The sequence below is a fragment of the Plectrocnemia conspersa genome, unplaced genomic scaffold (genome assembly GCF_051122295.1).
Source record: "Plectrocnemia conspersa isolate PC_06_02 unplaced genomic scaffold, ASM5112229v1 ptg000014l, whole genome shotgun sequence".
NCBI lineage: Eukaryota > Metazoa > Arthropoda > Insecta > Trichoptera > Polycentropodidae > Plectrocnemia > Plectrocnemia conspersa.
The window spans coordinates 14,138,267-14,163,477 of record NW_028277178.1 but is presented as its reverse complement, the minus strand read 5'-3'; the positions used below and the strand labels follow the sequence as shown (position 1 = coordinate 14,163,477).

Here is a 25,211-nt window from a genome sequence, read left to right as displayed (position 1 = left end):
ACAGTGAAAGCGCCCAATTATCAAGCGCTTATATTAAGACTTTTTATGACAATATTACGAGTGAGAATCGAATAAAGTACATCTAGACCAACTTTTGCCCAATAAGAAAGCACAAAAAACAATTATCTCTTCTCAGAAGTCAAAAATTCACGTCAAAAGCAATAAAATTCTTCCTTCGCCGTCGCAGTGGGAACGCTCCCACAGCGCAAACACGATTTTATTGCTTTTACCTGGAATTTTTGCCTTCTGAGAAATGATAATTGTTTTTACGCTCTCCTATTGACCAAAATTCGGTTTAAATATACTTTGATCAGCCCTCTTATATTATAAGTCCATAGTAATATCGGTAAAGATAGCTATCATATTTTTAAAACATAGTGTAATATCGAAATTCAGACAAATTATGGAACAATATGTGAGATGCGATGTCTATCTGTACTTATTGTTACGCTTATTTTCCCCTGAGTGATGAGTTGGCTTAATTTGTATTTTGAACTTGACCTGATAAAAGTTCTAAGACTATAGTTAGTTTTAGAACTTTCATTGAAATAGGTTTGGGTTTAAACAGCAAATAGACATTTCGTAATTGTCAAATTGAGTTTCATAAACATTTTAGAGCAGCATATTAGCGCTTATCAGTTAAATTAAATTTTCGCTTGTATATCTTACCGGTAAAAATGTATCTAGACTTCACTAGTAAAAAATATAACTTTACCAAAAAATACACATTCACTGTAATATTCATAAATCGGATGTAAATAAATAATGATAAGTATGTAAATATATATTTATTACTACATTAAATTTGAAATCATATAATTGTACTAGCATCAGTCGTATAATTTATATTTTCATTAGTAAAAATATATATCTACTAGTTAAAATGTATTTCATTAAATCTAGGGATCAAATTACTTATAATTCAATCTATAAAAACATCAAATTTATATAATTTAATTGGTGCTGTTGTTAATTTTTCGTTATTTTTTGCTTCTTCCTTATGTATTCGATCTGAAAATTCAGTTCGAATTCCTTAATTTACTGCTACTAATTTCTATTTGTTGAGTATTTCCTCTCATGTCTTATATTTTTTAAACGTTCAAAAGGCAATAAAGTCAACAATAATTTGCAAACAAATTTTAACACAAACTACAATCTCTTTGAATCATAATGTTTATTATGAAAGTACTCCCTAAAAAGTGGTTGCTTTTGAAGGCAATGTTCCGCTCATTTTATTTTTTGTATAATATGTATAAAAAGGGCTAAAGGAACTTATACCTGAAATACATTAGTATATAGGTACACCTCAAACAGCTGTAATTTAGTTCATATTCATTATTTGAGGTCGATTTTTACCTTTTTTTATAAATATATTCAGGCCTGTTTATATACTATATCAAGACCTACAATATAATGTGTTATCTGGCTGGAAAAAAAATAGTGAGGAAAACTCAAAATTAATCTATTAAAAGATTTCTATAGTCATATTATTAATATAGTTTTAAAAATAGTTCCAACACTACGCAGATTATAACCACGTTATACATATATGGCTATTTATCAAGCTTCAGTACACAGTTACCTTACATATCTAGCATGTATGGGGATGTGCTGCCAAAATCGAATGGCTTACCTTCGGAGTATGTATAATAGAAGCTTAAGGAAAGATAAGCACATTAACATGTACTCTGAGACTCGTATTAGTGACAAGAAATATTATAGATCCAAAGAAAAAATTAATACATACAATATATACACAAACCAAAAATGTATTTATTCAAAAAAATAGTAAATATACGCCTATGGACCGTGATGACAGCCGAAGAAGTGTTTCGTGCAGCCAAGAACCGGGAGGAATACTTGGACTAATCAAAATAGTGGTCACCAACATCTGGATTAAGACATGACATCGGAAGAAAAATATTTTCGAGTTTGCTTCCTGGCCTGCCGAGCCTAAAGTATTAACGACCTACGTAGTCCAGATTTGACTTAATCAGGTCGAATACCGTGTGTTACAATAAATTATTTTATTACAATAATAAAAATAATATCAAGTATTAAATAAAGAAAAATCGCGCTGTATACAAATTTTGTAGGATACTACGTGACGATCCTTATTTATCGTTTCATCAATACTTCGCACTGAAGGAAGCGTTCGAAGACATTGAACGGCAAAAGCAAGAAACACACATACGCAGAGCATACGAGCGTGTTTAGGGCCTCGGCACGACCTTTAAAAATGAATTCAATGCTGTGTTATGATCTCGTAAAGCTCGCGAATCTCAAATTTGCCTCTGCGCGAAGCATTCGCCGCGGGCCTATCGAAAGCTTTCGTCTTTGTTTGTGCGCGAAGTGTCCATAAAGAGTGAATTTGCATGTCATACACTTTGTATCGGTAAAAATGGCGACACAATGGCCGCGAATCGGAGATGCAAATGGGAATGACAGTGCGGTCCTTTGGCGTCGGCGAAGTTCGTAACGCGCCATTACTCCCCAAAGAGATGCGCCGCAAGCTTTGCGCCTTCAAAGCACATCCAAATAAAATATTCCCAGGAACAGTTTCCATGCTAGTGGGGCACCAAATTCGAGTTTACATTTTGCTACAAAATGCCACGTTCGCGTATTTTGCTAGTCGGCGGTATGAAGTTGTGCAAAAAGATGGTATTATTTACTAAATAAATCTGTTTAAAAATTTCTATTGACTTAAATATAAAAGTCATGATTTCAATACTACTTTCTACAAAATATTTTACGTAGATAGTATATTAGTTACTTATTTATATTATTTTATTTATTTTTTAACAATAATTATACGATTAAATATAAATAAAAAAACAATTATGGTGCACACTCTAAATTAATAAGCACCATCCCAAATATTTTTTTCCAATTTTCATATCTATCGCCAAAAAGAATCTTGTGTGGCAAGTTTTTTTAAGAAATCGGATGGCTCGTGCAAGATGAGCGTTTTCAAGCGCTGACGTCGCGGTTGCGATTGTTGAGAATAAGGGACGCAATCACGACTCTATGGCTCTCGCTAATCTTGCAACCAAAATTCGTCGAGCATTTTTTGTTCGGGTTATTAACACCACCCTTTAGGAATTTTTAAAAGACGCTATGCCAAGATTGCAATGAATTGTATCACAACGCTCCTATCAAAATACACTTTTACTAGGAGCATATTTCAAAAATTTTGTTTAAATTATCTCCAACAACAATAAGTATCTTGTTTCACTTGGATTCCATACAATGAAACAATATTCAAAGACGCTACAAACTAGCGTATCGTACATAACGTGAATTGCTAATAAATTATTGAAATGACACGCGTTCCGCATAACGAATTCGACCATTCTCAAAGGATTATCGCAAACCTTGGCGACTTAAATTAATGTATAATATGTGTGCTTAAACTGGTGTATTTTATATCGAAATATTGTTTTTCAAACATATATCATCAATATTGATGATACAGTTGTTAGTATCTATGTTACAGTAAATGAACGTTGTGGAAAATCGTCCACATGATGCTTATCATGTGGGCAATTTTTTAAATATTGATACGAATGTGCTTACTCTTGTGTTGGGGCCGATTCATTCGGCCATAAACTAGACTGCACTCTATAACGACGGCGAGGGCAACATTCATTCCTCTGGCGACCACTATCGGCGGAGCCTCGTCCGCCGATCATTCATATTATTGATACTATCATTTAGAACATTTAATAAGCTACTACTGTAGCAGAAAAATATGTTTCTAATTGCCACCCGTCACTATTTGTCTGCTTAAGCAGTTTTACCATGAATTATTATAAATCATTCTCCTTCTTAATTGCGAAATGAATTCCATTGGCGATGTAAAATTAGTGTTCTGGGGTGACAAATCTTTCAATGCATACCATAACGCTTGCACGCACTGTTACAATTCAAACTATATATTTTTACTCGTATTTCTTAAGAAATTTTATACTAGCATCAAGCATTAAAAAATGTGCATAGACCAACTTGATAGTTTTAAATAAAAAATCGATCCAAAATTTTTTGGGAATTATGTATCTATACTAACCCTAAGATTAATATGTATCGTAAATCATCTGGAATTCTAGGATTGGATTCAATATTCAGATATTTAGATTATATTTTACAGACTAAGTTACATATGGATTTATAAAGACCCACTTGACAATTTATTGCTGTTTTATTAATGTTTTGTTAATCCAATTCCTTGAGTTATCTTTTATACTTGTATTTTAAATTAATAGTAATCTATTTATTTTTGAAAGTTTTTTACTTGAACAGTATATTTTATATCTCAGAATAAAATTGTTTTTTTTAATTTCAAGCCACAATCAATATTTTAATTTTTATAATAAGGACTAAAAAAATAATTACAAAGAAAGCTCTATAGGTTGACTATGAGTTAAACAGATACTGTTGCTATAATCGCTATGTCTACATGGTCATTCGCTGGCGGGCTAACAGATCCTAATTTGCTATGTCGTATTCTCTACACGATTTGAATTGCTTAATCAAGTTTTAAAAGTTGAATATAAATTAAAAAAGTTGTTCTTAACAGCATTATAACATAATATAGGTAGGCCTAGGTTTAAAAAAACATATCCATTATAAATAAAATAGCTAATACTGACTAATATATGCAGTTTAAAAACTACTTATTTTTTAAACATGTTTAAATATCTTGAGAAAAATAATATTAATAATTATGTATTATTATATTTATCTGCATGGCTAAACCTATTCACATAATTAGGATCATACAGTGTCCTAATTCTATGAATAGGTTTCGCCTACTCGACGCTTAGTCTTCAATGCCTTTTTAGCTACTATCAGTATCCATTTTCCTTGGTGTCTGTGCAAATGTTTCATTAATTCAAAATAAACATGATTAATGATTTCGCGACTCAATCACTCATTCCCAATCAACACGTGTCATTCACAGTATGTCGTCGCAAGATGGCACTCTCGAGCAACAAACAAACTTGGAATCGAATTAAAGACGTTCAATAAAACAGTTGATCGGTATATATCGGCGTTTGTGAACGGAAGGGTTCCGCCGGAAGAGTTCCGCAAACAGATTTCCCGTTCCGACGGATCAAAGCCGATCGCGGAAATTGCAAGTAAACCGAATTGAACGCTCGATTTGGAGTAAACATTACTTGTTTCAGGGCGAAACTTTCCTATTAAGCACTTTTATTTTACTGACTAATGAACATGTGAACGTATGTAAGTACGTATTATACTTTAGCCTTATAAGCATAAATCTCTTATAAATAAGACAAGGTCTATCAAATATGACCGAAATGGTTTTACCATAAAGCTTGTATAAACACAACGACAATTCTCAAGCCGTAATGTTTAAAAAATATTTAATAAAAAAATAACTTACAAGAAGAACACAATTCTTGAAAATCATATAATCTGTGATTAAGCTAATTTTATTTAATAAAATTGTCTCTTGCTAATAAAAAACATACAGTATGCGAGAGCAAATTAACTTAGAATTTATCATGACGCACTCTAGGAAAGTGAACACAATCTCTCTCTAAGTGCTTCCTTCCCAATATCCTGATAATTGAATAAAAATATAACTGTATAGAATAACACTGTACGATATTCGATCTAGAGTAAACATTGTTTCATGCTGTAACTTTTTATCGGATACTTATATTTTACTGATATAGTTTAAATATTAAGTTTTATTTTTAAAAAAGTACTAACAAACAATAATTTTAATTACATATGCTACATTTGGAGAAAATCGAAATTAAACCACTTTACTAATTAATAAACAATTTGTATTCAAGCTAAACATATTAAAATTAAAATTAAATAAAAAAGTAAAAGGTGGGTCCGTATATTATTTATATGCTTATTATTATTATATCTTAATAATGCTTATTAACAAAAAAACACAGTTTCACAACGATAAGCTTCTAAATGTTATGTGACGTCCTTTCGTTTAGATAGCAAACGTAGCAAACGTTTCACGTGTATCAATAATGACTGCTGGTCAGTTGTAAATTTTATCGTAAAAATCTCCTGACACTTGAATCGTCCATGCTTTTAGCTTTCGTTTATAACCATTGTAAAACTCAAGCCCATCTTTCCTTGAATGGAAGTATAGAGTACATTTAAGATGGAAATGATACTCAACAATTATCTCATTTAATATGATTTTTTATTAACTTTTGATAATACTTTCAAAACACAGTTTCGAAGCAAATTTATCCAGGGGGCGCAGACCCTCGGCAACGTGCCATCTAGAAACTGCTGTTGTGAGGTTTGTCATTGGGAAAACAAGGTAGCGCAAATTCATAGTTGGCACTCTAATAAGAAACTTAACTATTAAGATAGCTCATTGGGCTAAAGTTTCGGTGAAGCGCGTCTTTTGAATCTGTCGGGGTGATGGAGGAGGGGGTAGTTATATCGTGTTTTCAGCTTTCCAGAGAACATGTATCTATTGCGCTATCGACAGCACCATGCTGATTACATATATTCGTAAACATATTTTTATTATTCGTTGGTGAAATCGAAAAGAATTTAACGATTGGAATTACAATTGCATTAGTATTCTGTGCACGCTTAGCCGTTTACGGCTTGCCTAATTAATAAACAATGTGCGAACGCAATCTCATCGCAAACGAACGACTAATCTTCTTAAATCTATTGCAATTTTCCAAATTAATGCGTAACGTCGAATGGTATATTTGATCACAATATCACGGTATTATTATTTATTTTAAATTTAAAATAAATTAGATTTGTTTTTTTATTTTTTTAGACACCGCAGAGCATTTTTAAATATTTTAATATATTTATGTGCTTTTTAGAAAAAAATTATAAAAAAATTATATGAATAAAAATATCGTCTTTGCATCAGTTCAGTACAATAGAATTATAAATATAAAAAAAGCAATTTTACCTAACTTTTTTACCAGCATAAAAATGGCAGAGTGGGTTAACCAGTAATACAATTAAAAAATAGTTTAAAAAATATTTTTTAATTCGAAAGATACTATACTACTGTAGCACGTTTATTTTACTCTATCGACATGATAGTGCTTGGAGAAAAACATCATCAGTTATTTGGGTGAAGTATACTAACGTAGCAAAAAATAACAGCTGAGATTGGTAGCTCTATTTTTATTTTTACTAATATGTATCTACCATGATTTTTAGTAATATGTATGAGCAATGGTTATATACTCATTAAGCCCATACATATAATGATTTGTTTTTGAAAAAAAAATGTCCTGATATCACAAACAGTTTAGGATTCAAATTGACTAAATTAGTATTTCTTATAAAAACTCTTTGCAGCACACATAAATCACAAGGATGTTATTTTATTAGGAGTTGTATAATATATACATATCCATACATTTACTTACCATCTCGGAGGAGCTAATCAACTTTTTCTCTTTCGTATATAAATATTGTTAATTAGTTTTAAATTGTTTTTCCTTGATGTTTTTCGAGGCTTCAGTAAAAATAAATATATAATATAATCTAAATTATTAATATAAATATGAATATAAAGTACTCGCAAAGAGGGTTTTGTTAAATTTTCTTCTATAAATAAACGCAAATAAACAATTAAAATTAACATGTTAATATAATGGTAATTACTTAGATTAGGTACTTAATTTTTTATATATATTTACTCTCAAAAGTCAGATTAAAAATAGTTTTAATGTGTGTATTTTTATTTGAAGCAGTCATCATAGGAAAATAATGATAGGAAAAACTTGGATTTTTCAAGCTTTGAAGTGGGGATTTACATATAAAATGAAAATAAAAATAGAAATTCAGAAAATCAGAACTGCATAAAAGATTCCAACTAAAATTATTTTATGCACTTCATTTATCTTATTTTCGTATATTTGGCAACTATTAATTAACAATCTCCTGATGATGTCTTTCTCAGTACTTTAACTGTCCGTTCTTTCGTCGGGGGATATTAGGATTTCAGAGATGCTTTAATGGGGCATGGCCTAAAAAGGTTTAAGAATGCTGATCTAGAGCTTCTTAAAATATTGATTCGGATTACATGATACAATCATCTTTACTAAATTTAATTTAACATTGCCCGTTTTATTTAAGTACAGGTTTTTAATAATGCGAATGATAATATCATTAATTCCTTCCACCTTTAGTATTTGTTACACTTTTTCAAAAGCTTTTTCATAATCTACAAAGCACATATCTACATCATAATTTTCGTAAAAGAATGTTTTTCAAAATGATGCAGAAATTGATTTAAAAATAAATGCTTTCTTATTGATAGTTTGTTTTCAGTCTCATGAGCTAAGAATTTAAGACACCTTAATACAATATGTGCTAATAGTTCAAAATAAATGACCTAAATTATCGTCTATTTTCAATTGTTAAATGATATGATATTAGCGGCAACAATATTAAGTATTTATAACCTAACTTAGTTTATATTTTTTATTTATCAAAAGTCGCCTCTCATTAAAAAGTTATTTGTGATTATTAAGAGCCCACTTACTTATATACATATTTATTTATTTTTAATAAATATTCAGTTGTAACCTTATAGGCATAAAGCCCAATGCATTACAACGGGGAAAATATGTATTAACTGAGTAATTCAATCAGATATAATGATTACAATTTGTGACAATTATATTAATAATTATAAATAATAATGTGTAATATAATTTATAAATAATAGATGTCACTGCAGCTGGGGCCGTTTTTTTATAAATAAAAATTCGGATGCTGCTGCCGGGGCTCGAACCCGCAACCTCAGAGTTACTAGTCTGAAATGTTACGGACTACGCTATTCCATTCTCAATCTATGTAGTCACCATTCTTCAAGCGTGTGGGAGATCGCACATTATGTGTTAATATTACCATTTATTTTACTTTTTGAATTTTGATCAATTTTCTCCATCTACCCAACATAGTACAATCGTAATAAAATTATAAAGTCCTTAAAAATTTATTTTAGAATCAACTTCTTACTTTTTTACTAAACATGAAATAAATATATATTATTGAGCTAGTCTGTGATATTCTAAACGTCAATATTTTTAGTGCGGAGCTTACACCGTTGTAGACGTCATATCTTGGTCCCGTCGATTCAAAGTCGAATTACCCCCCACCAGAGCGGTCGATACTTTTCAAATTACCCCCACCCCCCGGTCCGTGCATTGTATAAATAATAGTCGCGACTCGGCGCCCGTCGTATTACACATTCGGCGAAAGTCACGCGAAGTAACCCCGGAGCACCTATCATGCCACGGCGATTTTCTTCCGGCCGCGAGTCATTATTCTAATTGCGAGCAGTTAAGCAACCACCGTTTAATTACTGACAAACTTTCGCGGGTTCGTTTGCGCCAATAAGGCCTCGACCTTATGGGGGAATGCCAAATTAGCATTCAAGTCGCGATTGGGCGCCGGGAAAAATTTTATTCAATCCAAATCGCAGCAGCAAAAATTTAAAGATTTTTTTGCTGAATTTAGAGTACATATAATTTGTTTGATTGTAAGCATTTGATACATTAACTGGCTTATTGGATATCTCATAAAAATATTATATATATATATAGGGAAGTAAGAACAGAATTGACAATATATATGTATAGATAAACACTGAATAGAATGATGTATTTATAATGATTTATTATAGACGTAGTTACACCATATAAATTTACATATCGCAACCAATGACCATTTGATGTAGGTTGACAGAGGATCGTAAGGTAAAATGTTGGTAACTCTCTCTTTTATGATATAACATAATAGAAGAGAGCCTTTTATATGTATGTAAGCTGATGCAAGTTAAAGCGAGTGTTAAATAGCCATTTTCGAATCGTGCACATAAGATATGCTACTTTTTATGTCAATTTTATGTGTTTATATGCTAAAATAAATAAAAATCGAAAAAAAATACTACCATAATAATACTGTAATATTTTATTTTTATCTTAGATCAAATATTTTTTAATAAATTTGATATTAATCTAATCGCATTTTAAAATTTTGTTACAGTAGATATTGCTATGTTGTACAAAATAGATATTTAAAAAAAATACAGTATAACTATTTTAAGTGGAAAAAGTAAAAAAATCGGTGAATGGATAACTTTATTTTAGTTATTATTTTTATTATGATATGTTTTAATAAATAGATATTAAACTATTTTGGCTAAGTTCGCCTTGATCCGCCATCTTGTTTTAAAAACGCGGCTATTCATTCAATATTAAAATCGTAACTTTGCTTAAAAAAATCATAAAGAAAAAAGTATCGAAATTAAAAAAATATTTCGTCGTTTATGTAAGATATAATTAAATATAAAAATACTATAACTGCCGTAGCTTAAATCATTTCATTAAAAAAATATTTTAAAGTGAATCAGGTAAAGTTTTTAATTTAATTCGTTAGTCAACCTTTTCTACCATATAGTGATCAAAATTAAATCTTAGATAAAAAATTATTATAGTAAAAGTGTATTTTATTAGAAATTGAAAAAATCATAATAAATAGCGGTTTTTTGAAATGGCTAAATAAAAAATATCACTTTATTGTAAAAAATCTTAGAGAAAAAAATACACATACATACATACAAAGTATAAATTAAAATATTAAAAAATACACAAATATATAAATTTACAGATAATAACCTATTTCTTGCCACCTTTTCCGTACGAGATTATTTATTTATTAAGAATTGTTTTAATATATTTTTTTTAAATATTGTTATTCACAGGCAATAACAAAACTTAATATTATAAATAAATGGATATTATAGTAATTTTGTACATTATTATTTTGTACCTTACATGATATATTTTTATCATTAAAAAAATTATAGTTAGCGCGCTCTTTTTTATAAAAAATCGGTCTAAGAGCCGCAATGGCTACAAGTGCTTTAAAGCAAAATTAAATTTAAACTTGGATTCCAATTGTAAGCCCTGGTATTTAACGTTTGTGTTCCATTACGTTACTGTTCTCTTCATTTAGAAGAGGTAGGGGCAGAGTTTGTCTACATTTTGTGAAAATAATTGCTTTAGCTTAAATTTGGTTCATTTTTATTTTCCACCTCCCAATATATTTATTTAAGATTTCAATTTTTTTATATTTATTTGCTGCTAATTTAAGACCGTAAATACTTGTAGAAATAGCTGTATTGTCAGCGAATATAAATAGATATTTTTTTATTTTTAGAATATCGTGCGTATACAAGATAAAGAGAAACGGCCCGAGCAAACTTCCTTGAAGAACTCAGGCTGGAATTTTACGCGGTGTTGAGTGCTCATTATTAAGTGAAACAACATAGCTTCTACTTTTCAGGTATGAGCGTATTAGTATTGTTTTTGTGTAATTTATGAATCATGGCTTCATGCGATACTATGTCGAAAGCTTTTTCTATATCTAAAATTAAATGACCCATACTATTTTTCCTAAATTATTTGAGGAACGGACTTTTGTGGAAACCAAACATTTAGTTGACGATTTTATTTTTCAAGGATTCTTTTAAACGCATAAAGATTTTTTTAGTATTTTAATGAATGACGTTAACAAACTAATGTTTCGGTACCTAATCAGAATTATAGAATACTTGCCAGGTTTTTTTATCGGATGAATTTTAGCAGTTTTTCAAATGGTTGAGAAATTCCCAAATGGAAATTCCAGATTTTATTATGCCTTATATATGAATAAACCTACATTTACTAAAAACGATCAGTATTTCTTGTTTCTACATATATAATTTTATAAATAAAAACTGTATCAAATGACTAAATTTTAAATGAATTATGCTTTCTTTCTAAATAATACTATAAATTAAATTAATTAATTATGAAAATTCACTAAAATAATAGTACTAAAAATATTTTTAAATCAATAAATATGTAATATTTATTATAATGTAGAAGAGTAAATAAACGATTAAATTTGTGGCATTTTCAAATTTAAATTATATAAAACTTTAATTATTTTTATTTAGTCTACTTCGACTCCGCCTAAAATGCCACGACTCTCCGACTCCGACTCCTACTCCACAACAGTGACGTAGCTAGGGTATGTGCCGCGCAGATCGATTTTTAAAATTCCCCCCCCCCCCCATACATATTTTGCAGGGTCATAAAATCAGCATTTCTTAAAATAATAAATTGGTTATTATTAAGCTCTTGTGATTCGTGGATTTATTTATGTTTTAGTGCATTCAGGGTTAAGAACCTCACTAGACGATCGCATCGCGAATATTCGGCCCATAGCTACGCCACTGCTCCACAGCCCTGATTTAAATAATTATAATAGTGTCTCGTGGTACCTCACTATCATGAGGTACCACAGCTATCTGATGCGTGTATCCGACACACATATTAAAATACAATATATTTTCGTGTCAAAATAATATAACAAAAAATAAAGATGCTGCTCCATCTTACTTGTTTACAATTACAGATATTTTTTTATCAAAACTATATTATATAATTAACTACAAATTAAAAAAAAATATTTTTAATGAAAATTTTCGATTGCTTCCTTTCTTTAATTCAGTCATTTTTAGTGATGGATTCTTGAAAATATTCGGAAAGTAAAGAAAGTGTAGAAAATATATCTTAAGCAGTATATTTTGTAATTGACAGAAAAGGGCGCTTTCTTATTAAGTACAAAACAAACGGATCATCCACGAACCTTGCACTTAACCATTTAAAAACTTCTACAACTGAGACATGGTAAACAGTGTTATGTCACGCAGTTATTTTACCAAGTAAAAAATTACCAGCCTTATAACTGAATGATAACTAAAAAAATTCAAAACTTTAACTTACTCTCTTATATGTTAGCGTCTGGACTATTCAAAGCGTGAGCTTATTGTCATCGTTATTAATAATTAGACGAAAAATAATTAGTTTACTACGGTGAGGCAGTCAACACTGTCGTACCAGATGCTACAACATAATTTCATAATATCCATTTACGCATAATTTTGTAAGAGTGCACAGGGGTTCACGGGGTGGGTAATAAATTGAAACACAGGCGAATGTTGCCTACACGCCTAACAATGAATTAATGCTTAGTAAATGGATACCCCACCTACTGTTGCCTGAGATGTGTATATATGTATAATATTTTCTCTCTTAGCTTTGCTTTTTTTTTTGCTTCCTCATAAAATAAATATAAAAACGTTTACTACAACAACGTGTGCCGGATGTGGAAAAAAATGCGAGCAACTTTACAGATTTTTCAAGCCGGCCTTTCTGTTTTATCGCTAAATGTAATTAAACGCGACGTAGTAAATTATATCTACAACACACAATAAAGCTAATAATTTATATTTCATTAAACTAGCTCGTCTCGTAATTAAATTGCTTCTTCGATAACACTTGATAATATTTCAAAATTGTCGAATATATAGTGTGCTATATTATATTATTATGTACGCGCAGATAATTTCGCAAATATTGGATATTAAATGTTAATATTAACACATCTAATTTATTATTTCAAAATTAAACGAAAAGGATCGTTAAAAATAATATATATCTAAGCGTAATTTAATTAAATCATAATACGGAGAATATTCGAAAGGATAAAATGCTATTAAAAGCTTGTATGTATGACTCATTCTTTTACTTACCAAATTTGTTAAAAGCCAAAAAAAAATAAACAAAACATTCTTAGTCCATCGCAAAAAAATGTTTTGTATTTTTAATTTTTAAATATCCTTCATATTACAACAAGTTACGTACTATTCAGTTAAGTCTCACATAAGTAAATATGAGTATCTATTTATCAAAATCGTGTGAACGTAAAAGCTTTCATTTATATGGAAGCAAGTGATTAGCAGAAATATTTTGATGAATCTAGAGCAACATATGACTAGAATCATATACATAAATGGGTCAGAAAGTTCACTTTAGTATTAGAGATAGAGAGAGAGAGAGGCATTGAAATATTTTCAACCGAGAGTTATATCATCCTCCGTCGCTTTTGACTACGTAACGTTGCAAACTTTTCAGTAAATAATAAAATGCTTTAGAAATATATTCTGGATTTAAATTATTCTCTATCTAAGTATTCTTAGTATTTATTTATTTTATTTTAATACGTTAACAGTTTCACGCCAATATTTTTTACAATAATAACATTTAGTGCTAGACACAATGCTTTTACCAACTGCGAGTACCTGGATGAAAATACAAATCAATACTATTCGATAAGTGGTTCAAAAGTCAAAATGCTGTGTTTATTGGAAAATTTTTTAATACACCTGTTCTTGAATGCACTATTTCCTCTGTAATATTTTGATGTATCTTTGATACCAGCAGCTTAAAAAATACATTAATGGGCCAAGATTAGAATCTTGAGGATTTCCTAATGTGTGAATGTATTCAGACGACTAGTGTAGCTGACAATAAACTTATTGACGATTATGATTCCAAAAAGTATGAAACCAATACCAAAAGTCATAATAAACTTTATCAAAGGCCTTTTAAGAATCAGGGTAAATGATCTTTTTGACAATATCGAGGTTTTTATTTACAAAATTTAAAAAAATCATATTTGTTGCTTATACCTAAGATACGAAAACCATGCTGTTAAGCAACAAATTATCGATTCTTCACATTTCAAGATCAACCTTATTTTTAATCACCGTAAAAGAAATTTTCTGATACTACTAATTTGATTGTAATCTTTTTTGGTCATTGTATATAATATACATATGTATATCAATAGATTAAAATACCCTGAACTGTTACAAACAGCCAACTGCACAATCCAAACCAGCAAAAAAAGTGTCTGGCGTTTTTCAAATCCCACAATCCGTAAATAACGAAATCCGAACTAAACGTTTTCAAATCGATTCGCAGCAAAAAAGTACCGCAAATTGATTTGGTACAAAATGCCAAAACGCCACAGAGAATAACACTGACATTCACACAAACACACACATTGAAAGGGGGATGAAAACGAAATGAGATATACACGTTGTCAGTACGTGCCATTAAGCCCGATCCGTGATCGGAAAATTCCTTCCGAGAGGAAAAACACTCGACTGTATTGAAAGCCAAAGTAGTAGCTAAAGCGCAAACAGAAAGGGACGCTGCCCTTAGAACCACGCGATTGCGGAATTCAAAGAAGGGACACGTTGTTTACATAGTGATTATTGGCTACAAGTTTGCCAAATCGAATCCATGTATGTATTCGTATTGTGTGTAATTTAAAACAATATGACCAATATGAGAGATTGTTGTCTTTAACCCCGAAGAATTCGTGTGGGTTAAATAATAGTTATTCGGAATAAATAATTATTCAAGACAAGGCATTCTATTTATATTTTTAGCTACATTTTAGTATTGTTAATGATTAATAAAACTTCTGTAATCAATCGATGCAAAAAATACTTTGTCTTTCACTAAAAAAAAAACAATCCATTAAATTTCTGACAATTTTCCTTATGTGATGAAAATACTTTACTAGACAAAAATATAATAATTCGCTGTTACCTTAGCTGAAAATACATATAAAAATTAAATAAAGTATATATTATGAAATAAAATATTTTTTAAATATATCATTACTTTTATATTTTGTATAGAGAAAAAAATACTGAAACATGCTGTCTGAGTTTTATTAATAAAAATGTCGTTACATTTGCGTACCCTAATACTACTGCAGCACATAAATATGATTATATTTGTAAACACCACCCAGCCATGTAGAAATCACTTTATGTAAATACGCATTGACCGTTAGAATAAACTTGTCGCATATAAGCGTTAAAAGCGCAATAAATTAAAATTAAATTAGCCTTAACTCACCGATAAAAGCAATTGCATTCTAAAGTTTACTTAAATATTTTTTAATGATTTTTTTTAATAAAGTTTGCTTAAATATTTTTTTTTATTAAATAGAAATCACTTTATGTAAATACGCATTGACCGTCAAAATAAACTTGTCGCATATAAGCGTTAAAAGCGCAATAAATTAAAATTAATTTAGCTTTAACTCACCGATGTAAGCAATTGCTTGCTAAAGTTTATTGAACTATTTTATTGTTTATTTTTTTATTATGAATGAATCCAAAATAAAAAAATAAACAATAAATCGAGGCAATTATACAAAAAAAAACTAAGATAATATTTTAAGTACCTAGGATCATCATATCAAATTTAGACTTGATATTGATTTAATAAAAAATCTATACAAATATAAAAGTAAAAGTCCAATATATAATATATATTTTAAAAAACATATAAACTCTAGAAATATATCTAGAAATAAATATGTTAAAAAATATAACTGAGCTCACTATTATTGATTCGTTTCTTCGTATTACATACATCAATGGACGTAGCATTAAAAACAAAATTAAAGATATAGAATAAATAGTTTAAAAATTAAACACTCATCAAAGTCAACAATATTTTTTTAACATAGAAGTTTATCGATTTATCTTTGTATCAAGATTTAAAAGGGATGGATAAGTAAATTTGTTACAAGTTATATAATTGTTACATATGCGTTGCGCTTTTTTGTCGCTGCGCTTAATTATAATCTTACGCTATTTTGTCGCAGCGCCCTTTTGTCCACGCTTTTTTGTCGGCGCTTTTTTGTCCTACGCTCTTTTGCTGTGATACTGCTTGTAAAACTTCTTCATAGTATCGATAAACAAGAAATTCGGTTGTCCTTTTCAATACTATTTATAATAATTTCGAGTTCATAAATAACAATTTACGTCTGAGAATTTGATTAGAAATATTAAAGTAATAACATTTACTTAATTGAACTTAATTAAATAAGATCAAAACAAACGCGTAAGAACTTGTTAAATGACTAACATAGATACTATAAGCCTTCTTAGACATAATTATAATTAACGTATAATTTAATAGTTATTTTATAAAATAAAATATTATTTTTATATTATATTTTTTAACTTTAAATAGTCATTAGTTTGCGACATAAGCCAAATAGCAGCCTAGCCTTTGAAAGTTTTGTACATTTATACTATCGAGTTAATATTTAAGTCAACATCTGCGTGTCTCGTCTCTCGCTGAAACTACTTTATCTCTATTTACATTTTTAATTGGCGTTTCGTGCGTCTCGGGCCCTAGTTACGTGATAGATTATTCCCTAGGATTTTCCCACTGTTAATTATTTAGCTAAAAGTTGCCTGGAGTCGAATCACCAACAGATATTCAAGCTTTAAAGTTAAAGTTTAGTGTTTGCGCCACTCGAAGTGTGTTTATTCCAGGATCCATGCAATTGCTCCACGACTCGGTGTACCATATGGCAACACTGCGGTGTTGCAACACGCCAACTTTCTATTTTCACACACGAATTAAAAAATAAATAACAAAAAACCAACTCTCTAATCGTTTGTGAAAATCTAACTTTGCATACACAGTATGCAGTTTTTCGTTCAACTCGCTAGTTGTTGTCCGATTATAAATGATTAGAGTAAGAAAATGTTATTCGTCAACTGCACGAAAGTATAAAATAAAATTTGGTTTGTTTTCAAAAATTTTATATTTCCTGAAAAATTGTTTGCTATCATTTTATTATTGTAACTAGTAATTGTTAAGGTCAGTAGTTTTTTATTTATTAAAGGCATCTAAGCTTTTTAAGATTGTTTTCAACTATGACTTTTATACCCTATAACTGAACAGCCCCTCTTAATATTTAATACATAAAAAAAAAATTAGAGATCCGTCGCATACGGCGTGACATGGCCGACTGATGTCAGTGAACAGAGTTACGACTTGGACGTAGTTCGTTTTTTACCGCGAACGCCAGTTCTATATATTCTTTGTTCTGTGTGTGCAACGCACGGTCTCAGGCTGAGAATCGGATATCATTTGATTCTTGGGGTTGATCGGTGAAGGCAAACCACTCGTTAACTATTGGCGGCTAATATCAGTTGTTTCTTGTACAGCGTAATCTTAGGTCGAGAGTAAAATATCATCTAATTCTAGAGGTTAAACAATGAGGGGACTGACCATTTACCGACTGACTGGTTGAAAATCTCCGTCTTCGGTTAATCCAGTATTGAAACTACCTCATAGTTTGAGGATCAAAGCTTAAATATTTTTTGAAACGCTTCGGTGTGCTTTACTAAAATAAGTTTCTACGCTGTCTATAATAAACGGTCTCACTGTATTTAATCGATAATATTATTATGTTTCGATCCAATTTATTTTTTGTCAAAAGCTCCATCGTTTTTAGTTAATTTTACCCGGAAACATATCAATTTGTATAATCTCCCACTTCAGAATTGTTAATATCTTTCTTTGGTAGCGGATAAGTAAGCAGTTGTGCACCATTTGTATGATCCATATGTTTTGGAAGCATTTAATAAAATTTAATCACCGATATAATTTTTCAGCGACACAAGTCAATTATCATGTTAATCAATGCTGATTCACAAACTATAATTGGAAATATTAAGTTATTAATCGTTTTCTTTCTTATCTATTGTATAATATTTCATTTTAAAACAATGACATAATTTATTACATCCTGTGAAATATTTATTATATTTTTTTATTATAATTAGAAAATATTATTAAAAAATCATATTTTTTATTAACAGATATTGGATCGTCATTAAAGTGAACAGTTTAATCTGTATTTAAAAACATATTCGTATGTATTTTTAGGTAAGTAATCGCATGTTTAGTGTAAACATATGTATGAATATGTATACAGAATGTTCACAACCTTCCCGAGCAATTTGCAAAAGAAATAATATTCAATATGGAATACGTGAATGGCATTGCTTATTGGCCGTCTCCGAGACGTTTATAAGAGACAGTTTCGGTCGTAGAAAAACAACTATTTCCTCCTGCAAGAAAAAAGATGTCCGCAAACAAACCTCGTGGTGGAAAAGTACGGAGCGGAAGTTTTAATTAAAAATAAATGCGGTTCAGCTGGAAAACGTTTGAGCTTAGGGTCTTGCTTATCAATATGACTCAATATAGGATTTAATTAAAGGAAGCAAGAAAAGAAGTTGAAACTTTTTCAGTTTCTTTGTTAATAATTGAAGAGACTCAAGCTCGACTGCTCTGTCGTGAAAATAAAAATATACACAACGACGCCGAAAGGCGAATTTTGTTGTAAACAGTTTCCCGAATTTAATTGATTTTTACTTTAGCTTTAAAAGACAAATCTCCAGTTGTAAATCAAAGTTCAACCAAATGCCGCGCGCCAGCTCGCCTCTAGTGTAGTACCAACAATGAAAATCTCATTTCGACGAGAACAAAACAGACGCGGATTATTGTTTGTGGTTTTCTATGTTTCCGTTATTTTTGCGGTGACTGCCAAAGAGGTTTTGCAGTCCCTTTGTGTTCGCTTCAAAAGGATTTAAAGAAGGCAAAGAGGCGTACGGTATTCTTATTTACCTGTTTCTCTTTACTATATAAACGCGATTCAAAAATCCGTATTTTGCGTTTGTTTTACTCGATGATACATTTGGAATGCCAGCCCTATATATTAGATATAAGATAATCACAAATTTATTGATATAAATGGAAACTTGTATACATATTAATCATATTAAATACTCATAAAATCTAAAATACATACATTAAATAAGTATATACATATGTTGACATCTACCGACAACTACTATAATTAATTTAATAAACAGCATTTTAGGAAAATAATAATATTAATTGCCATAGATGTCACTAGTAAATTCATGTTAAAGTGGCAAATTTAATTTACAAATTAAATATAATTGGTTTTAAACTTTGCTAGAAATATAATAAATTATTTATTCTAGCATTTTAGGAAAATAATAATATTAATTGCCATAGATGTCACTAGTAAATTTATGTTAAAGTGCTAAATTTAATTTACAAACTAAATATAATTGGTTTTAAGCTTTGCTAGAAATATAATAAATTATTTATTCTAGCAATTTATTCTCGAAATTTGTTACCAAAAATATTAATAAAAATTGTTGTGCGTTAAAATGTAAAAATGCCTAATTTAATTATAGTGTTTTAGATTTTTTTTGTTTTTCTTTTGTACACTTGAGAAAATGTAAACCTGATCTTATCTGAGAATATTGTAATAGTTGATTAATAGCTTTTATTCGCTTTATAGCCATTACTATATTATTATTACATTACTCGTTGCTAACTTCATGCAAGCTAGCTCCTAGTAGCTTAAAGGTGAGGGCTGAAGGTGACTGGACTAAAAATCTGACCATTGAAATGGAAAGGGTGTTTGATAATCGGAAATAAATCGTGACTGATATGAGGCGAAATTGTTATTTTTATATCGCTATGAATAATCGAATGAGATAATGACAAATCTCCGTTTTTTTTTTATTACGAACACATGTGTTTCTTAAATGACAAACAATACTCTCATTACCGCTTAAAGTTTTGGTATGATATATAGGTAACTATTAACGGCAATGTTGAGGAAACGGATCTCCGTTAAAATAAAATTCTTATGTTATTGGCAAAAAATGATTTTGGTTTTTACTTACTTTCCGATATTTGTCTGGTAAATAAATAGATATGCAAGTTTTTATTTGCATACACTTGTCCAAGGATATTGTCAATTTGCGTCGGATGGATGGAAAAGCCATTTTTCTCACAAATTTCTCCATTTTCAGCACATTAGCTGTAATTACACAATCTTATAATCCTCAAAAAATAAGTGCATATTTTCTAATGGCTAGTTTCAAAAGCCGTTAAGGTATGCTAACTTTATAGTTTGTATTTTATGCTTAAAATAATGTTTTTTCTTTTTTAAAAAATATGTTTTTTAATGCATTTTTTTTATATTTGGCTACAAAAATTTCATTAAAAATATTCGTTCTAATAAATAAATAAAATCTAAAAGTGGAACAATCTATAATTTTGGTGTGGTGCAGCAAGATGAAATTTATTGGTTTCTTTAAATAAAAAAATATTAATGATTTAGGTAACTCGTCAATAAATATGAAGCTTAAGAATTGCTTTATTATTTAACGAGTTTGTTATTATATTATTTGTGGTACCGTTATTTTTAGTTAAAATTACAAAAAATTACCAATTTATTTTAAAATCAGACAGTAAAAATATTATTGCGAATAAATTTGTACTAAGCTGTAAGAGCTTTAAGTTGTTTTGAAGATACATGTAATTCGAATGAAGTTTATTGTTTAACTGTACTAAAAAAATGAAGCGGCTGCTTCCCTCTTGGCCTCGGACGTGAGCTTTACTTAATTCAGGTTTAGGCTGAACTCCTGTAGATATTTCTAACCAAAGTAGAAGTGATTTTTCTATGGCGGCATAACGGTCTACAATCGGAAAATAAGAATGTATCAACGACCCTATTTTTGAAATTTTTGTTTTTATATATGTCGGTAATATTAGACTCTTAAGCTGTTGAGTATATGCTTTTATCCAGGATAACATAAATTTGACAAATATAAAATTATAATTGCACGACCTGTTATTTTTTTTCGTAACGGTTTATTTAAAAAAGGCGCACAATATTTTGTTATTTGTTTTGTTTACATTCCGTTTTTGCGTTAATTGCTTTTGAATTTTCTTTTTGCCAGGCCCCTAATATGCCTTGTCTTATACTATTTGCAACGTAACGACATATGTATGTAGATTTATTAAATATTGTTGTATTAACAGAGCATCTCTAAGAACAGTTTACTTTTATTTATTATTGAAGTGTTTATAAATATGAGTGACTAATTGATTTTTTACAAGCTCAATTAATTTGCATATTTTTATTGACATCTGAAAATTGTGTATACAAACTTTGTATCCGTTGTTGCTATCTATTTTTTTCTACACGCAAGAGGTAATCAATAAAGATTTTTTTCATGATGCATACACGTTTATTTATATACATATATATCTCACAATAAATACAAATTTATATAATATAACTTACTATAAAATAAAAACCGACACACGTATACAAGTCTATGTGATGCCGATTTTAATATAAAATCGCGAATACAATCTATACGTCATATGAAAAAATCACAATATAAATACATATATTTTCTTATTATATACAATAGGACACTATCTTGTAGAACCAAGACATTTATTACCGATCAGTCTTTGCGACTAATGCTATACTATCCAATTCAGTCGTGAAAGATACAAATACATATATCAATCTGTTCAACTCCGATAAATAATCAATTAATTTGTACTAGCTAAATGTAATTAATATTGAATGATTTAATTAAAATAAAGCGTTCCAAAGCGGAAGCCCCTTCTGGTGTTTTTAAAAGCATTGTTTATGATCTTCTCCGCTGTTGATCCGAAAGCACTGGAGTGATCGCCAAAGAGATGAGAAAATGGTTTGAAAGTCGCTGGTTTTTGAGTTGTAGTATATACTACTTTGTGTTGAACTTCTTGTTCTTGAGCTGGCTGGACGCCTTGCCACTGGTACGTATTACTTTGATAAGTTTTATAATTGTAGGTATCGTATGAGGAGGTATCGATCGCATCTGGAGCACTTTCTGGGATTGCGTTATGTTGTTCTTCGCTACTTTCGCTTAAAGTATTTCCTGAAGATTCTGTTAAATTAAACGATCGATTAGAATCATATTATCAACGTGAGTTAATTTTGATATAGTACAATACTAACCGCAAAGGCCACTGTATTTGCGCGAGTCAGAAAGTCCAAAATTGCTGCAGTTAGGCTGTCCCTTTTCGTATGGCTTGTATCCTATTACGTTTCCACCGGGGCCGTAGTTACACACATACAATTTTGTGTAACCCCGCGATGGATCGTAGTAGAAAGAGAAGCCACAGCCGACATGAGATGATTCTCCCCATACGAGCTATAAAATATAATCAAACATGTTATAATGTGCTACTTTGAAGTCTTTGTATCGAGTGCTAGCTTCAATTTACCTGAGAGTAGTGTCCAGTTCCGTGGCTGTATCCAGTGGGTTTGTATCCATAAGCTCTAACTTCATCGAACCAAGCGTGGATTTGTTTCTTAAAATCGGGAGTTCCGTCTAAAGCACTGGTGGGTCTTCTTGTGGTCCAAGTAGCAGCAATGTTTTGTCCAACTGGGAATCTTCCCACATCTCTTTGGGTGGCTTGGTCATGAGCTGTGACACAATTATCCGCCCATTGTTGAGCTCTTGCTGCTAACTCATCATCCCAGAGCTGCATATAAATAAAAATATACATACATTAGTATGAATGAAAAATCGTTAATGAATCGATTGGTAAATTTCCATTCTAATTTTATATTTAATTTATTAGCGAATAAAATCTATTATTAGTAATACATTGTTGCTATAGATTGTATTTCTTTACTCAAAAGTGCATTGTGTTTCAAAAGTGAATTTCTAATATGCTAATCTAATCATCAGTGACTATGAATATGCAGCAATGAAAAGCAATAAAAGTTTGAGAAAAAATCAATATCACAAATAGTTACCTATAAATGTATTAATGATGATCACGTAAAAAGCTAATCATATTATGTTTTTTGTTATGATATACACATTTTTTTATATTCCATATGTTGTTTTTATAATAGATAGTTTAATAAATTTATAGTATAAGTTAACTAAGTTGTACATATATGCTATTAGATAAATGATGCTTGCAAAAATTACTATTCATATATAAAATCAAAGAAAAAAATAAGTGGAGCTCATATAATAAAATATATGCCTAATCGCTATTATTTATTTAACACATTAAAAACAGGTATAGCTTTTTTAATATATTAAAATTTACATCGATCGCGTTTTATATGCATCAAAAAGGACAGTGGAAACTTTTCAAAATTTATACACTAAACCAGCATGACAGGGTAATTTAACCGTTGTCGCCAAGTCAGAATAATTTTAGAATGAAATCAATGATAATCTGTGCAAAACCGGTCGCTTAGAAAGCTAAATTTGGCTAGACACATCGACTGTGTGAGCACGTGTTTAACAACTGCCATTAAAAAAAAATCATAACTCACCATTTCCATCATGTTAGCTGCCGGTGGTTGACTGGAAACTTGACCCAATGCTACAGACTGTCTGAGGCGATTGTGCTCATCCACGATCGCCTGTCTTTCTTCCGTGCTTAATTCATTTGAACCTATAATGAATGGGTTAAAAAATATTTATAAATTAAGTAACTCCAACGTGAACATTATTATCATATTATGTAAAAAAATGTCAAATTTGCAAATTTTTTTCTAATAAATTTACAATTTGTGTTATTATGTCACTGCTTAATTCGAAGGTTAGATGCTTGAAAAATGTACTCACGTATCATCTGCTTTCCAGCTGAACAACCAGTAGAGTTTGCGACCGAAGCCAGCACCACGATGATAACACAAGCGATTGAATTCATCTTGATTTTGGTAAATAATAATATTCACTAGACTGAACCGATTTGAATGGTAATAAGTTCAACGGTTTTGAAAATGTCCTTTTTACACTTTTATTTCACGAGCAAATTAACAACTGGCGGTATTTGGGGATACTTTGCGACGAGCCCACTTCTTTGGCAAACTACTAAAGAGTACACCGAAGAAAAGTTGCTCTTCAACTATCCGCCCAAGACCAACGCCAGATCTTTAATGACAAACGTGCTGAGTTTCCGTTTTTATATATGCTCTTGCGATGAAGAACCGGTCTTCCGCGTTTCCATGACAACCCCGGTACACAATTGATGCGAATCAGATCGATAACCAGACTTCGAAATAATCTTGAACTAACATATTTTTAATATATAACATGGCATATTTTTTTTTAATTGAATCAGCTAATAGAATATAAAAGTAAAAAAATAATAAAATGAATATAAGTCCAATTAAATTACGATCAAAAAGTTAGGCTTGAAACACACATTTTTTTGACTTATCACGCATTTACTTTTCACTGATTTATGCTGTAAAAAAATATATTAAAATATATCAACTATTAATTATTAAAAGAGCTTTAATATGCTTTTCATGTTGGACTTATATTATATTTTTTCAGATAATCGACATTTTTAATTTCTTGCTTTTTTAATAAAATTATCGTGTCCATTACAATAGCACTAAGATTAGAGACTCCAATCCAAATATTCAAATAACGAATATTTGCCCAAGTTTTCAAAATATTATATACTGGGTCTCTTTTTATGCTGTAGATACACCATAAAAAAAATCATAGCTTACGTTAAAAAATTAGAAATGCGTTCTATATTTTTCAAAAGTCACACCCT

General features: G+C 30.1%; 2 protein-coding genes across 2 annotated transcripts in view; both read right to left on the bottom strand.

The window, feature by feature from the left end:
- LOC148226276 (focadhesin) overlaps positions 1-25,211 on the bottom strand; it is a 600,544-nt gene that overhangs the window by 351,422 nt on the left and 223,911 nt on the right. The window lies entirely within an intron of this gene.
- On the bottom strand, positions 21,837-24,581 carry LOC148226286 (salivary antigen-5-like). Its single transcript, XM_088204410.1, has 5 exons — positions 24,266-24,581; positions 23,971-24,092; positions 22,896-23,156; positions 22,627-22,822; positions 21,837-22,555 (listed from the first exon to the last, which is right to left on the bottom strand). Exons 1-5 carry the CDS (start codon positions 24,348-24,350, stop codon positions 22,215-22,217), a joined length of 1,005 nt encoding a protein of 334 aa, XP_088060536.1. The 5' UTR covers positions 24,351-24,581; the 3' UTR covers positions 21,837-22,214.

Bases quoted from the DNA above. Each gene is read 5' to 3' on its own strand.
- LOC148226286 (XM_088204410.1), bottom strand. From the start codon at position 24,350: ATGAATTCAATCGCTTGTGTTATCATCGTGGTGCTGGCTTCGGTCGCA. The intron at 22,823-22,895 runs GTAAATTGAAGC...TATATTTTATAG, and splicing joins GAACTGGACACTACTCTCAG to CTCGTATGGGGAGAATCATC. The intron at 22,556-22,626 runs GTTAGTATTGTA...TTAATTTAACAG, and splicing joins CAAATACAGTGGCCTTTGCG to AATCTTCAGGAAATACTTTA.